Genomic DNA, 16,491 nt, shown 5'->3' with positions numbered 1-16,491 from the left:
ACTGAAAAATTCTGGAAATGTCATCCAGGTTAGCAGTCTGCATTAAAATGGCTGAAATCGATTATGTCTGGGACCTAGGCAAGAAAGCAGGAGCTCCATTTCTGATAGATGTATTCTAAGTCTGAAGTAGGCATCAGGGAGAAAGTTTCATTATCACACACTTCTGATTTGAAGCCAAACCACAACTAGGGAGTTGATTTTGCGAAGATTTTTTGTAGTCTTTGTTTTGTCTTTTGTTTTTGGCAGTCCCAAAGTACCACATACCTATGAGGCTTAGGCTGGGATAGATGGAGTTCTTGGTTTTGGGTACTTGACCAGAGTCGGGGTGGGGTGAGGAAGATGGTGGAACACTCTGATTTTTTTTCTTTTTTTTTTTAAATCTCAAGAGTTTCCCAAATCCCTATAACTCTAATTCTTGCCCTTAGCAATATCATGAAGAGATGATTGGATCAAGGAATGTTCTGACCCCAGGCTATACCGTATAAAGTCACAAAACCCTGTTCAGTCCTTCTCATTAAACTTCTGGGCTTTATTTATTTTTTTAATACGACCATTACATATTACACAAAAATAAAAATCAAATGAACTTGATATTTATAAATTATTAAATAAAAATACAGGAATATATATTTATATTTATAGAGCTTCTTTTTTTCCTTCTAAACTAACCAAATCTGTTCTCCTGTCGTTTTATGATTTAAAAAAGTAAAATAGTGTATGTATGCCCTACAATAAGTGGGGAGTAGGATTAATAATCGCAGGACCCAGTTGCCCTACTTCCGCTCCTTCCTTGGCCTAACCAAAGTCCCTATTTGTCCCTTTGGGCTCTGGAGAGCAAGAAACACCCTCTCCACCTATTTAATCTTCGAAAAATGGCAATTACGTTTATTTCCCTCATTTTTTAAAAAAAATTAAGTGAATTTAAAAATTGGGAGCCATACTCAGCCTTATTGGCCAAGAGCTAATCCCAAGGAACTATATGGCTCTAGAAGAGAGTCCCTAGTTTTCCCTGACAGAAGAGTCTCTGGGGTTTCCACTGCTCCTCAAACTAAGAAGGGCAAGACAAGTCAAAACTGCCCACTGTGATCCCATCAAAGCTATGCTTCTGGGAATCCAGACCAAGCCCTTTACCCTTTCAGAAAAAAGCCTCTCCTTCCACCCACTGTGAAGGCCTCAGAGCGGGGCACTTTGGTAACCTGACCATGGTCCCTGCTGCCCCAGTTTGTTAAAGGCCCCCAGGAATGCTAACAAATAGGTATCCTGTGGTAGAGGGTAGAATGAGGAGTCTGCCCCAAACCTGGGGGAGCACAGGCTCCAATTTGGAGCTGATGGTCTATGGTCTAGTCAGTGGTTTTCCAACTTTTTTTTTTTCAGCAGCAAAACCCTTAATGCAAATAAAATCTTACCCTGAACCCCGATATATGACAGCTACAAGAGAAGCTGTTCTATTTGAGGGCAAGTTGCCCAGCCTGCTCAGTCCCCAACCCTCTTCATCTCCCCAAGGACTCCTGAGGCAACCCCTAGGATGCTTTGGGGCTCTGCCAAGCAGTTTGAAAACCACTGGCCTAGTTTGTCCTGAGCAAGTCAGAGACCCCCCCACCCCAACTGCCTGCCACAGACTGGCTCTGAGTTTCTGGTAGCAGCATACTCACAACAGACCAAATGGCACATGCAGTCTACCACCTCCCCTGTAGAGACCATTAAAAAGTGCAGCCCTCCCTCAAAGCAAAAGTCTGGACTAAACACCTGAGGCCAATTTGGTCCCACATTCTAACGAGCACAACAACCATGTTGCCACATTCTGGGACCAAGTAAAAATCTCTAAGAGTCAACCATGTCTAGCTAAACTGATCAGTGCTCAGGATCATGGGCAGGGTTCTAGAGCACTGTGAATGAAGTCAGCATTGGAGAGCAGCAAATTTTAGCACCTTGGAAAGTGCAGCAGTGAGGTCTGGCTCAGGGCATGCATCTGGAGTGAATCATTTCTTCTTCAAAATAAAAAGCTGTAGCCTGAATCTGTTCTAGAAGACTTAGTTCTAAAGTTAGCATCCTCAGACTCTGAGGCACAGACAAATAACACCCATGCAAACAGTGTGGCTTTAATGAAATATAGATGCTTCTAGATGGTGGTAGGTACTCTGGAACCCATATACCTGGCCCCTGATAAAGCAGCACCAAAGCCCACCACACAGAATAGGCCAGTCAGGGAGTACCTGTCACCCTCACACCCATAGGACTCAAGCTAGAATGGTCTTCTCAAGGCATCAACAGTCTCACTGAGAATGGGTGGGACCCAGACTGTATTCTAGATCAGCATTTATGTCTACAGCCTCAAAAGTAAAATTAGAACCCCAATTTAGAGTTTCAGTTTGGGTACTGAGGTCCCAGGGCTATTAGGTGCTATTGTGCCCCAGTGGGAGGGGAGGGTGGCAGGCAGATCCAGCTACTGAAGAAGCCTTCACCTGCCCAGGCTCCACAGCCCTGCACTTCTGTCAGAGCCCAGGAGGCAGCAGCAAGTGCATGATGCACAGGGAAAGGGGTACTGAAGGAACAAGGCTAGCTGCAGAATTGCTTTCTCTCTAAAGACCTACCAACAACTTTCTGCAGAGAAGTGCCAGAGCCCTCTGTCTGGATACAGTGTTTCTTCCTCAGCCTTGAGGCATCTGGGCAAGGGTAAGGGAAAGGAGGGATTGGGAGGAGGGGCAGAGAACTGTCCCTTGTTCTTGTCACTGCAAGAGGGAATGTTTTCTCCTTGAAGAATCTGAACCACCTCCAGATTAGACAAACAGCCCAGCATGCACACGAGCACGCGTGCACATGCACACGTGTCCAAGCAGCCCACAGCCACAGGCACCTCTCCCAATCACCTGAGAACCCCAAGCTTCCATTCCAACGGCCTTCTAATTCCCCAAATCCCACTCATCCAGGGGAGACATAACTCCTTATGCAAGTTCACCTTCCTTAGGGCTGCAAATCCATCTCTGGGTAGTTTCATGTGCCCACACCTATAGGCATGATCCCTCCCACCTCCCCCCAAACCCTGGAATGACTCTATCTCCTGACATCCTGACCTTCCTAAAACGTTCCCCAATGACTGACTCTAGCTCACTTTTTCAACCACCTGCCTGGCACACTTGGCTCCCTCACATGCTACCTCTCCCTTTCCCTGTTCCATGCCCAACCATTCACCTCACTTCTTGTTCTGTTCCTGCTCTCCTGGCCCCCAGCCACACCTAGCCCCACCTGGCCCTGGACTTTCTCACTTGCTGGCAAAAAAGGCCCCTACAGTTACCAGGGCCCCCAGTGCCACGGCCCCTGTCAGCACTGTCCTCACTGATGCCCAGTTCCCCTCCCGCAGACGCCGCGCCTCCTCCAGGGCCCCGTCCCCGTATAGAGCTGTGAACTCCGCCTGTGGGAGAGAAGGGAAGTAGAGAAAGAAGGAGAAAGGGATATCAGGAGAGGAAAGAGTGGAGAGAAGAGGAGAGGAAGAGTTCCAGTTCCATCCACTGCGAGCACTACCCCATACCCAGCTCCTCTCCGGCCAAAGCTCTACTAACTGCAAGCCCTCCGATCCCCCCACGTGCAGCCCCTCTGCCTGAGTGCTTGGCTCACTTGCACTCACTGTCTCATCTTTTCCTTGATGAAAAATTCTGCTTAGAACTGGCATCCTTTGCCAAGGCTTACCTGACCACCACCCATCCCTGATCCTCCCCACCTCTCATGCCATATTCTCAGGTGTAACACCTTTTTCCTGCAGGCACTTCTTGGTTACCGTGTATTCTGTCCTCTGCTTGGGACCATAAGCCCATGCAGTGTTTACGGAATGGCAGCCCTGGAGTACAGAGTCCAATGTGATGCTCACAGTGAGGGCACCTCAGTCTGACTTCACCTAAATAGGGAATTCAGCCCCATGCCTCCTTCCCAGCACAGCTGTCCCAGCCTCCAATCAAGAGCCCCCAACTTCCCCTTGGAGAACAGCTTTGCAGAGGAATGTGCAGAGCAGCATTTGAAAAACTTCTTACCCAGCCCCCACTGCTGTGGATCCAGTCAGCCAGGCGTGTCTCCAGGTAGGCCACCATCCACTCCTGCACTTGTCCCACCAGTGGCTCCATCTCTTTGTTGACACTCTCAGCACACAGGGCAGCCCCAAAGACAAAGAAGGCCACAAGACGACCCCAGTTGGGACCCCCTTGGAAAAGTTCATCAGAGACCTGGGTGAAGCGCTGCTGAGCTGAACCTGGGGTCACATGAAGCTGAGCTGCCAGATCAGAGAAGGTGCGCCGGAAGCGGGTCTCAAACTCATCTCCAGCTGCCCGCATGGCTTGGTGCAGTGGGTCAGCTGCTGGGCCCTCCCCAGGGCCAGCTCCACAGACATAACCCTTCTGCCTCAGCTTATAGCCTACAAAGTCAGCCACCAGAGCCCGTGTGTCTGGGGCCGAGGCTGGGGTCGCCATCCGGGCGGCTGTAAGGGGCAAGGATGAAAGACTAGCGTGAATATATGAAATATATAGAGAGCCCAGAAGGGGCATTTTTGGTTTGTACAACTTAGTGAGATGAGGTGAGGCGGGGGGATGATCAGAAACCCCTGGGCACCAAAGAGCAAGAAACAAGGATTTAAATTATGGCCTAGGGCCAGGGCATGAGGGTCTGGACACTGAATTTGTTATATGCCAAATTAAATGTAAAGCAAGGAAATTTTATTTTTAGAATACTTTTAGATTCTTTGCATTATATGATTCTGTGACCCCTAAAGTGCCCCCCAACCTCCACTCCACCATAGTACACACCTTTTTGGCTATAGGAAGGGGCTTAGGACCTTATCCAGAAGAAAGATATGAAGATGTTGGCAGAGGCACAAGATGGGAGGAGGTAGGGGCTGAAAAAAGATGGGAAAAGCCAAAGAGTGCTGGGACAGAGAAAGAAAGGGGACACTCACCCAGCCTGGATGGCAGCTCTTAGGACCCAGCGCTGGTGGCAAGGAGCCCCCAGCTGGGGCCTTTCATCCTCCCGGCCAGTGTGGAGCCCTGGAAAGAAGTGAGAAAGATCTGAAATATTCGGGGAAGACCAGGCATCAGGATCTGGCCTGAGAAGAGCTGGGGTGGCAGCTCCTGGAACCCGGTCCCTGCCCCCAACGTTCTACCAGCTGTGTGGCCGAATCCATGTTTAATGACTGTCCTCCCGGGAAACCCCGGGCCAAGGGCTTCCTGCCGGCACCATCTCTACTCTCGGTTCCCCCCAGTGCAGCCCAAAGGCCCAGCTCCTGCCTTACCCCCACCTTCAACTGGTCTCCAACCCCGCCCGCCTGCCAGGTTAGGGATCTCACGGGTCAGGCCGCTGCTGGGATCCGGGCCGTTTCCTGGTGCAGGAGCTGGGAGGGAGGGAGAGAGGGAGGAAGGGAGGGAAGGAAGGAGGGAGGAGAAGCGGGGGGGGCAGGAGGGAGGGCCTGGCGCCGGGTGATGATGGGGCCCAGAGATGCGTCCAGAGAGAGGGGCGGGGCCGCACGCAGGCCTGGGAAGGCCACAACTCGGAGAGGGCCATTGAAGGCAGACACCCTGGGCTGTTCTGGGCTGAACTGCTAAGCCTGGAGATTGCCCAGAGAAACGCCCTGGGCCTCAGTACATCGTGAGGCAAATTCAGCATTTCTAGAAGGTCTGTGATGTTCCATGCACTTGTTGAATTGTTCTAGTCCTGGATTGTGTGCCTTAAAAAGAGGAGCAGTTCCCATTATAGTGGAAACTTCCTGCCAGGTGCCTTGCACTTGAGGACTAGCAGACACCACAAGGATACCAAACCTTTCCAATTCTCTTTTCCCCAGGAACTTTAATCTGGTGGTCTCTTCCAGGCTGAGGCTTTAACCAGGCATTAGTGAGCCAGGACTTGGATCCCAAAGTTTCTGAAGGTACTTTTATTTTGTTTTTGTTATCGGATTTATTTCCTTTAAAAAATTTTTTTAATCCAACACACGAACTCATTCTCATGAAAAAAAAAATCTAATAGACACAGAGTAATCAAATACAAGTTCTCAACCATACACACACACACACATACACACATAACCTGCCCGATTCCACCCCCCTCATTGAGGGTTGCCAGTGCTAAGGTTAATGTTTATCTTTCCAAATTACATATAGGTATATTATTTATAGATGGCAATATATTTAAACAGGGCAGTTCACAAGGCATGAAGCAGTTTCACCACAACTGATCTACATGAGGGTGCTAACAGACATTCATGACCAGGCCACCCAGGGCTCCTGGAGATGGCAATTCCACAGCTCCATTTGGAGAGAGCCCCAGCCAAAGGCCAGAAAGTGACAACCCAATTCTCCTTTCCTTTGGTTGTTTCCTGTTGGTTCTCTTTGCACCTACCTCCAATCCAATCCTTGATGCTCTCACCTGTTCTTATTATCACTAGAGAAGCAAAGTCTTTCTGTGTAACAATCTTCTGTGTAACAATAATAGTAACTAACATATTGTAAGGGCTTACTGGGTGCTAAGTACTTTCTTTATATGTGTAATAGTTTATCTAATAGGGTGCTGAGATGCATACTTGTGAGTCCAGCTACTTGGGAGGCTGAAGTAGGAAGACTGCAAGTTCAAGGGCAAGCCTGGGCCATTTAAATGAGAGCCTGTCTCAAAATAAAAAATAAAAAGGGCTGAGGACATCATTCTGTGGTACAGCGCTTGTGTAAGGGTCTAGGTTCAATGCCCAGCACCACGAAAAATAAAATAAAATAAAAATAATCCTCACACCAATTCTTATGCTGTTTTATCCTTTCTGCAGATGAGGAAATTGAGGCTTGAAAAGGTTGAGTAATTTGCCCAAAGTCATATACTAGTAAGGAACGACTCAACCTAAATCTGTCTGACCTGAGTTTTAATCTAACTTTGACACTGTATAACCTCAAAACCACTCAAAATCACCTCCAAGTAGTCAATATTATTTTTACAGTAAGAATCCACACCATTTACAAGACCACACTCAATCCTCTCTTTTATTTTCCTTTTATTTATTTATTTATTCATTACTTATTGTGGTACTGGGGATTGAATCCAGGGGCTCTTCACCACTGAGCTACATCCCCAGTCCTTTTTATTTAATTTTGGGATAGTTGTGGAAACTGGCCTCAAACTTGCAGTCCTTCTGCTTCAACTACTCAAACAGCTAAGACCGGAAGTGTGCACTACCATGCCTGGTTCCACACTTAATTCTCTATTCCATCCTGAATGTACAACTGAATCCATTTCTTTATGGCTTTCTCTTTCAGCCATGCTCATTTCTTCTTTGCTCTTGGGCTGATCATTCTAGCTGCCACCAGGAAGATTGCCCACTTCTTTACAGGCTAACCTAGTTAAGGCCTCTATATGCAATCCTGGTTTCTTCTAAGACATTTACTTATAATAAATCACAAGTTTTTAATTTCAAGTAAATGTCTTAAAAGTCCAAATATATTTCTGTCTGCTCTTTTATTTTTTAAAATGATTTTAGTTGTTGATGGACCTTTATTTTATTCATTTATTTATATGTGGTGCTGATAATCAAACCCAGTACCTCATGCATTCTAGGCAAGCACTCTACCACTGAGCCACAATCCCAGCCCTGTCTGCCCTTTTATTTATAAGCTCCTTAAGAGCTAGAACTACTGAGTTTTATTCACTTGTGTGTCCTTGTGGCCAAATAGGCCCTCAGTAAATGTTGACTGAATGAATCAATTGACACCTTTGGCCAATTATTGAATAGTATCAGTCAGACATTTGAAGATTGCTGCAGTAGCTGCTTAAGAAAGAAAGACTGAGTAGGATGCAGTGATGCATGCCTGTAATCCTAGCCACTTGGGAGTGGAAGGTAGGAAGATCACAAGTTGTAGATCAGCCTTGGCAACTCAGAGACCTGTCTTAAAATAAAATAAAAAGGTCTTGAGATATAAGCTCAGTGGTAGAGTGCTTGCCTATTAGCACAAGGTCCTGGGTTCAGTTCCCAGTACCATACACACAAAGAAAGAAGAAAGGAAAGAAGGAAAGAGATTGATTTGGAATAAAGATTCAGTATCAATCTGAGCAACCAGAAAAACAGCTGCTGGACCACTAACTTATACTGGTCCAAAGCTATGTACCTCAAGTATCTTCTCAGATCAACACTGCAGAGCCAAGGGATAGCAGTTCAAACTGTATACAAAGCAACAAAGCCTTTGCCAGAAAACCTGAGGTCACAAAGGCTGGCCTTCATCTATTTTACTTCAATGACACATTGTTTTACCAAAGCCAGGAAAATCCTTTTAAACTGCTTGACGTTCATTAGTGTATGATTATTTTACATCCTAAGATATGAAGTAAATATGTTCATAGATTTAATTATGTATGTGTAAAATAAGAACATAAAACTCAATCTGACTTTAAAAACAAGTCCTGGGGCTGGGGATATAGCTCAGTTGGTAGAATGCTTGCCTCACAAGCACAAGGCCCTGGGTTCAATATCCAGCACCACAGGGAAAAAAAAAAAAAAAGTCCTGACTAGCATTACTATGAAAATACAAACAGCAATGAATTGTACAATAATAAGATAGAATGTTATTTATTTCTGATCTAGTAACTTGTAATTTTTCAAACTATCTGCTATCCTAAATTTAGATATTTTATTTTCACTCCAGTGTTTCCCATTTTAATATTCTGATGTTAATATTATCATTAAATGTTTTAATTTTGTATAACCAAATGGATAAGAGAGTGAACTCTAGAAATGTACTGCTGAGGTTCCAATTCCAGCTCCCCAATTATTAACTATGTGTCCCTGGGCAAGGGTTCTAACCCTTCTCTCCCTCAATAAACTTATCTGTAAAATAGGCATAATAGTACTCCCTACTCCTATGATGACTGTATTTCATAAGTTAATATTTATAAAACTCTCAAAACAGTACCTAGCATGTTGTGCTATATAAGATTAGTAGGGAAGTTAGAAAAACACCAGAAACACTTCCCATGTCTTTTTCACTAACATACATGAGAATAAAAGAGGAAAAAGCCAGTCCTGCAACCTTTAGTCCAGTGGCCTCCCACTGGAACTAGAACCCCACAGTCCCAGCTCCAAGAAAGGTATTCTATGCTCACTCATTCAATACTTTGAAGATTTACCATGTACTAAAGTTGATCACGAATCACACACTGTCCCTGTCCCCTCAAAGAGTTTACAGTTGGGTTAGAGATCAGAACTCTAAGCTAGGTGTGGTGGCACAAGTTTGTGATCCCAGTGACTCCGGTGGTTGAGACAGGAGGATCACAAGTTTGAGGCCAGCCTCAATAATTTAGCAAGGCTCTCAGCAACTTAGTGAGACCCTATCTCAAAATAAAAAATAAGTGCTGGGGAAGTAGCTCGGTAAGTAAAGTGCCCTGGGTTAAAACTGTAGTACCAAAACAAATTTTAAAAAAAATTTTTAACCCATTTTTCACAGGCTAGAAAATAGAGGTCCAGAGAAATTCTGCCTTGCTCAAGGTCACACAGCTAAACAGCACCAAACCTGGGACTAGGGGCTAGCTTTTCCCACTACTCAGTTCCAGCTTCTTTCCAATGGGCACTGTTCAGCAACCACCCTTTTGAGTACAATGTCTTACCTTCTACTTGAAATTCTACCTAGTGTTCATAACCTTCCCTCCTTTGCACCACTGTCACCCACCTCCCACACCTGGGCCTAGGTTTAAAAAAAAAAAAACAGTGAGGCCTGAAGATAGTCACCCACTGAGTGTTTTGATCCTTCAAGATAATGGTTGAGGATTTTTTTTTTTTTTAAAGGGGTGGCTTCTCTTGGGATCGAAAGGATGGAGTCCCCGCCCCCTGGTGCAGCAGCTGAGACAGATACCCAGCCACCTGTCAGAGGGCTGGGGGCGGGGGCGAGGGCCGGGACTGCGAGGCCCGCAGAACCGAAGGGTGAGCGTTGTGGAGCGCACGCTCAGAGCACACAGCTCATAGGAGGCAGGATGTGATAGTCCAAAACCCTGGGAGCTGACGGTCAGAGGGAGGGAAAGGTGGTTACCGAGATCATGCAGAGCAACGGGAGGTGGAGGATCCTGGAGGTGACAGCAAGGAGAGTACGCTATGGCTAGGGGTTGCTGAAGCGGGTCACTGTGACTTCTGTGGGGACGCAGGGCAAGCGGGCAAGAGGAAGGGAAGGCAGTCCTGGGGCGCCGCGGACTGGCACCGCTGGGGCGGGGGATAACATGTCCCGCGAGAGGCCCCCCCGCACCGACATACCCCGCAACCTGAGCTTTATAGCTGCGCTAACCGAGCGCGCCTACTACCGCAGCCAGCGGCCCAGCCTCGAGGAGGAGCCGGAGGAGGAGCCAGCCGAGGGCGGGACGCGCCTGGGGGCTCGATCCCGTGCTCCCGCTCCGAGTCGGGGTCGCCGGGCCCGTTCCGCACCCGCAGGAGGCGGCGGGGCCCGGGCGCCCCGCAGCAGAAGCCCGGACACCCGCAAGAGAGTGCGTTTCGCTGACGCGCTGGGGCTGGAGCTGGCCGCGGTGCGCCGCTTCCGCCCCGGAGAGCTGCCTCGGGTACCTCGCCACGTGCAGATCCAGCTGCAAAGAGACGCCCTCCGCCACTTCGCGCCGTGCCAGCCGCGCGCCCGCAGCCTCCAGGTAGGCGGCCGGGACACGCCCCCCTCCCCGGGACCTCTCCCAACCGGCCGCGGCGGGCGTACGGGAGTGGAATTGTCAAGGAACACCCATCCATTCCCAACCCTGGGCTTGCGCCTGTTCATCCCTTTTGAGGTCCATTCGCTCCTGACTCTAGGCCACTCTTCTGCTGGGGCCCACTCTTGCTGTCCCGGACGTCGCGTCGGCCTCTGATTGGCCAAGTGTCTCGCTCTGACCCCGCCCCCCTTCTCTTCCCACTCCCCGCCCTGTGCTCCCTCCTCCCTGTCCTTTTTTTCCCCCAGGAGGCGCGCGCCGCCCTAGAGCCTGCCAGCGAGCCCGGCTTCGCCGCCCGCTTACAGGCGCAGCGCATCTGCCTAGAACGCGCCGAGGCGGGCCCCCTGGGCGTGGCTGGGAGCGCGCGCGTTCTGGACCTGGCCTACGAGAAGCGCGTTAGCGTGCGCTGGAGCGCCGACGGCTGGAGAAGCCAGCGCGAAGCGCCCGCTGCCTACGCCGGTCCGGCCCCGCCCCCGCCGCGCGCCGATCGTTTCGCCTTCCGCCTTCCAGCACCGCCGATTGGGGGCGCCCTGCTCTTCGCCCTACGCTACCGTGTGACTGGTCGCGAGTTCTGGGACAACAACGGCGGCCGCGACTATGCTCTACGTGGGCCCGAACACCCGGGCAGTGGCGGAGTCCCGGAGCCCCAGGGCTGGATCCACTTTATCTAAGACAAGACGCCCTCAGCCCATGGCGGAAAAAAAAAAGGCACCCAGGGTTGGGGGGGGGGACTAGAAAACTACGTGGTGGGAGAAACTTAGGGAGCGGTCCCAGTCAGGTGGGGGAGGGCGAGGAAGGCGGGAGAAATCAAGGAGTTTGGGGGTACTTGGGGTGGAAAATGCTGGCTGGGCGTGAGTGGAAAGAACCCATGGCATAGGAGAAAGGAAGCCGGAAAGGACACTGAAGGGATTAAAAGAAAGCATAAGAATGGGGATGATAGTAGCCTCTTCCCTGAGTTGTAACTGGGAGAGAGTGAGTTGGCCCCACAGGCTTACGGAGATGTTAGGAACGTCTTTGGATTTGAGGAGGCGTTATGGATTGAGGAGGTGTGATGTGTGAATTAGTCCACCCCATTTGAAGTCAACGGATCGTGCTGGCTTACTTCCGTTTATCGGCCTTTGCCACCTCAGGTCCCTCAGTCCTGCCCATCCTAGCTTTATCTCAGCCATAAATGCCTTGCTTAATCCTAGGAACTTAGCCATTGCTCCCCCTGAACCCTGGCATTATGACAGGATTTCCTTGTCACCCGACAGTTCCTCCCTGAAATTTTTATGTATTGGCTGGGGAATGATGACAAGTAGTAGAACTCTTTTCTCCAACCTCCAGGCAAATTAGGGATTATAATCGAGGCAAAAGCAACTCCAAGCCTGTCCTTGTAGCCAAATAATGGGGCACCTAAGGTGTTGGTATACTCAGGGGCTTCCAGAAGAATGCCAGCCTTATATTTCTGGGTGCCTTCTAAAAACTTCTAAGCACTTTATGGACTGTTGTCAAGGAACAGTGAATCACAAAAATCACTTTTCTGATTTAGAAGAAAAAGAAGTCACTGATTTGCTGTACCACTTTAAGCAAGTTACTTCACTTCTTTGGGCCCCACTTTCCTTCTTGGGAAATTGGATTTGATTTAGGTGGTCTTTTTAAGGCTTCATTTTGTTTGACATTTTATCATCTGCATTGTATAGTGAGGATTAGAAGCCACATTCTTCAACCTTTTGCTACATTTCAGGAGACACAGAGCCCTGAACTTAAGGTTGTGGCCAAGGATGGGCCCTCCAGTTTTGGGCAAAAATGTTCCAGAAGCCAGCAAGTATTCCACAATCACCCTGCAACTTCTTCCAAACCTTGGCACATTCTCTGCCCCTTGCTGTTTGCTCTTGCCTCCAGAGACTTCCAGACTGGATGCTCTGAGACAGCTTTGGGGAGGCATATCTGAGTTGGGGGAAATGATGTAAGAGCCCCCAACGAAAGGAAACAATGCCAGGATCTCTCTTGAAAATGGAAAAACCATCAAGAATGAGAGCAACTTGACAAGTGACACCAGAAGATGGCAGTCTTATCCATATTCTGAGCATGTGAAATGGGAAAGCTGACTCTTCTACCCATTCTCATTCATGCCTTATGTCTCTCCTGGTTAACCTCAACATGGGAGTTCTTTCTTTCCTGGTCACTTGGTTTCCTTTCCTCTTACCCTATACCTAACCTCTTCACTTCCTGCTTTCTTTCCTTGTTCCTCTCCCTTCTCATCACTTTATTTTCTTTGAACATGTAAGTTATTTACTTTTATTGTAGGTTTTTTACCTTAATTTTCTCCCTTTCCCTCTTCATTCTTAGTTGATTTCTGCTATTGCTTCTTTCTCCAGAAGGGGTAGAGAACCTTTTCTCCAAGACAATGGTTGATCCACCTTCCTCCCTCAGGCTCCTTCTTGACAGTCTTCTAAAGGGAGAAAAGGGAAAAGAAGCAGTTCCTGTTGTTACAGATGAACAAGGAGCCCTCAGGTAACCAATTTCCCACATCCTTTCTGCTACTAATTTCTCAAATATTTCTGTCTCCCTTTATTCTCTGACACTAAATGAAGGGGGCATGTACATGTGCCCACATGTGCATTTAGAATAAAATATGGAATTTGTTACAATGCTTCTGTTGTTCACAGCCTTTATCCTTTGAGGAAAGAAAGGAACCCTGGGTCTTTGCTCAAGCAAATGCCCATTTAAACATCATCCTTATCTTGTGGGAAAAAAAGAATTTCGTATATCTTGTAGGTCACCCTAAGGTCAGAGTTCCAGCAAAGTGAGGAGAGAAACTACTGGAAGTCACCAAGCAATGTACTATTTAATCATCAAGAGGAACACAGGAAGTCTGGGTCAAGGTTCAGTGTGTAACAATGTCTTGCCTGATGTATATGTGTTACTGTTATGACACATTAACAGTAGTAATAGCTTATGTTTTCTTAACATTTATCTGCTAAAATCTGTTTTGTGTGCATGCTCAAAATAATCCTATGAGTTGAGTATTATCATTATTCCTGTTTTATTAAAGATAAGCCCCAGAGAAACTCAGTGTTTTGTTCAAGATTTCACTGCTAAGCAAGGTGCACCTGTAATCCCAGTGACTCGAAGGCTGAGACAGGAGGATTGCGAGTCTAAGGCTAGCCTCTGCAATTTAATGAGAACCTGTTTCAAAATAAAAAGGACAGGGAATATAGCTCAGTGGTAAAGTGCCCCTGGATTCAATCCCTAGTACCAAAAAAAAAAAAAAAAAAAAAAAAAACCCAGCTAGTAAATGAATTGTGAACCCAAGAAATCTCCAGAGCCCATGTGCATAACCATGATATTACATTCTTATTCTTTAAAAACAAAATTTAAAACTTTGTTATTTGTCATCTCTTAAAAGGAAAAGACCATAATTCCTGATTGTTCTGTGCTTTCCCATCTTCCCAGTTCCCTGAACTGGCTTGGAGAAGGCAAAATATCAAGGGCCCCAGGCTTCATCTGCTCCTCCCAGGAACTTGCTGCTATCTCCTATGCCAGTGTCCCAGCTATGCAGGATCAGCAAGGTCCCACCCAACCTGTGCTAGAAAACTTGGAAACCTTTTTGTACTCCAGCCTTTTCCTTTACATTGGAATTCTCTACCAGTTCCCAGTTAGAGTATGTGCTTGGGCTCACTGGGGTCTCTAGTATTACTAAGAGGATAAAATACAAACTCTAATTGGAGGCAAGAAACTGGGATTCTTTCTCTCTAAGGAGTACTGTGGCTCACTGATAGTCCTATTCTCAGCTTTATAGAATAACATGTGAATCTTCCAGTTCTTCCCATATTAAGCTATTGCAGGACTTGGGAATAATCCCCCTTGTTACCCCAAGACTGGGGCCCTGGCTGAGCCTCCTTGCACACATGCATAATGGGTGCTTCACATTTTGAACCTGGACTTACACAACTGTCCATGCCACCAAGCCTTGTAAAATAGGGAAGCAACTAATATCTTGAGTGGTTTTTGTATGCCTGATCCTTTTGAGATTCTCTGAAAAGACTCCCTACACAGATGCTTTTGGTATGTACCACCATTCTAGGATATGTCCCTACATCCTGGTTTTTCCTCACCTTGGGCAAAGCTACCAAGATTAGGCAATATGCCCTTTCTATCAAGTCCCATCCATATTTCTTACAGCCCCAATAAGCAAAGAAGGGTACACCTAGACTGCTGCAACCACTGACTTTTCCCAGCTGGTGACATGGGAAAGTTTGGCTGAACCTTTCAGGGGGCGGGGGCCCTATTATATGTTATGCATTAAGTGTTGTGGTGAAGATTTTCTCTAAAAACTGGTGGTATATGAACAGGAGCAATATGGGGTATAACATGGCAGCCACGAACTGGGAAGTGCCACAAGAGAAAACACTACCGTACTCAGGGACTTGATCCTTAGGCAACCCAATGGGAACACTGCCCCTTTTCCTCATCCAGACCTCAGAAATTGTCCTTCACTTGTCCTATAGCCTTCCTTCTGTTCCTTTGTTTCTCTTTATGATTGTAGCTCATCACTTCTCTACATAATAACCCCATCTCATCAACTTTTTTCATAGACTTGTGAAAGCCTAACTCCCACATTTCCTTGTTTCTAACTCCTGTGTTTCTCTGGAGTTCCTCTGGATCCTTGTTGTTAGTACAGGTTATAGCATCAGAGACCTGAAAGGCTTATTTTAGAGACTATTAGGTTTAGGCTTCTTTACAGAGGAGCAAACAGATCCAGAGATGGGGTTTGACCTCATCAGGATCAGATAATTTGTGTGACTGAAAATGGGCTTAAACTCAGCTTCCTGACTATTCTATTACCAGGCTGAACTGGGTGTGGTGGCGCAGACCTGTAATCCTAGCAGCTCAAAAGACTGAGGCAGGAGGGCTGGGGAGATAGCTCAGTCAGTAGAGTGCTTGACTTGCAAGCATAAGGCCCTGGGTTTGATTCCCAACACTGCAAAAAAAAAAAAAAAAAAAAAAGACTGAGGCAGGAAGATCACAAGTTCGTAGCCATCCTGAACAGCTGAGAAGGCCCTAAACAACCTAGACCCTGTCTCAAAATAAATATATATATATATATGTGTGCATACACACACATATATATTATACATAATATATATATGCATATATGTGTATATATCCAGGCTGAGAAACAACCCCAAGATTTTTCATGACAAGGGATAACTATATTTTATTTTTTTCCTACTACTTTTCATTCCCTTTCTCTTCTAGGCATAAAGAAAAACAAAGGCTCTTGTTTACCCAGCTTTGGTACTTCTTATGGAGATATTGCTAAAGAACACTGACCTTGAGACTGTATAATCCACCTGTTGAATAGCTAACCCAGGGAGGAATGAAAGTTTGCTATGTGAATCCCCCGCAAAACTACTGTTCTCACCAGCTCCTCCCAGAGCCTCTCCCAACCCTTTTCTAGTACAACCTTGTGCACTGGGCCTCAAGACTGCTAGTATCATGTCTCATTTCAGCTTCCTCATGCAATTGCCTTTCCTTCTGGGTACAAAACTTAATATTTGAAATAAAGTTGAAATATGAAAAGAAAATATGAGCTATTCAGAAGTATTCTTTGTTTTGGACTGAGGTAGCAAGGGATCCAGAACAAGATTCCCTCTCCAAACACCTCTCCAAATTACTTGGTCATTGCATTTCTTAAAAGTCCTATTCCCATTCTGCTGGAGTCTTCTGGCTCTCCCTAAGTTGGATGGAAAGGAGATATGGAGGGGTTGGGCAACCCTGTTGTAAAATAGCCCAACAGAATCACACCACCATTTTGGGTAGTGAGAA

At 46.9% G+C, this 16,491-nt stretch overlaps 2 protein-coding genes across 9 annotated transcripts; one reads left to right on the top strand and one right to left on the bottom strand.

Annotated features, from left to right (window-relative positions):
* Window positions 1–322: 322 nt before the first annotated feature.
* Window positions 323–10,794, bottom strand: Bcl2l2 (BCL2 like 2). 4 transcript variants are annotated; one of them, XM_047542169.1, is made up of 4 exons: window positions 10,547–10,794; window positions 4,937–5,024; window positions 4,023–4,462; window positions 323–3,409 (listed from the first exon to the last, which is right to left on the bottom strand). In XM_047542169.1, exons 3-4 carry the CDS (start codon window positions 4,452–4,454, stop codon window positions 3,260–3,262), a joined length of 582 nt encoding a protein of 193 aa, XP_047398125.1. In that variant the 5' UTR covers window positions 4,455–4,462; window positions 4,937–5,024; window positions 10,547–10,794; the 3' UTR covers window positions 323–3,259. The 4 variants fall into 4 exon arrangements, with proteins under 4 accessions (XP_047398125.1, XP_047398121.1, XP_047398123.1 ...); XM_047542165.1 differs by lacking the exon at window positions 10,547–10,794 and adding an exon at window positions 5,324–5,432; XM_047542167.1 differs by lacking the exon at window positions 10,547–10,794 and adding an exon at window positions 5,276–5,426.
* Ppp1r3e (protein phosphatase 1 regulatory subunit 3E) lies at window positions 9,903–16,232 on the top strand. Of its 5 annotated transcripts, none has more exons than XR_007107321.1 (4): window positions 9,903–10,626; window positions 10,926–13,173; window positions 13,438–13,544; window positions 15,922–16,232. XR_007107321.1 is itself a non-coding variant. In XM_047542164.1 (2 exons), the coding sequence occupies exons 1-2, from the start codon at window positions 10,210–10,212 to the stop codon at window positions 11,346–11,348; spliced, it is 840 nt and encodes a 279-aa protein (XP_047398120.1). In that variant the 5' UTR covers window positions 9,903–10,209; the 3' UTR covers window positions 11,349–13,431. The 5 variants fall into 5 exon arrangements, 1 of the variants encoding a protein (XP_047398120.1); XR_007107323.1 differs by lacking the exon at window positions 15,922–16,232 and having other exon boundaries at window positions 10,926–12,942; window positions 13,038–13,173; window positions 13,438–13,892; XR_007107322.1 differs by lacking the exon at window positions 13,438–13,544.
* Window positions 16,233–16,491: the final 259 nt, after the last annotated feature.

Source organism: Sciurus carolinensis, chromosome 2, assembly GCF_902686445.1.
Source record: "Sciurus carolinensis chromosome 2, mSciCar1.2, whole genome shotgun sequence".
In the NCBI taxonomy this organism is placed as follows: Eukaryota; Metazoa; Chordata; class Mammalia; order Rodentia; family Sciuridae; genus Sciurus; species Sciurus carolinensis.
This window is presented reverse-complemented; position numbering and strand designations above follow the sequence as displayed.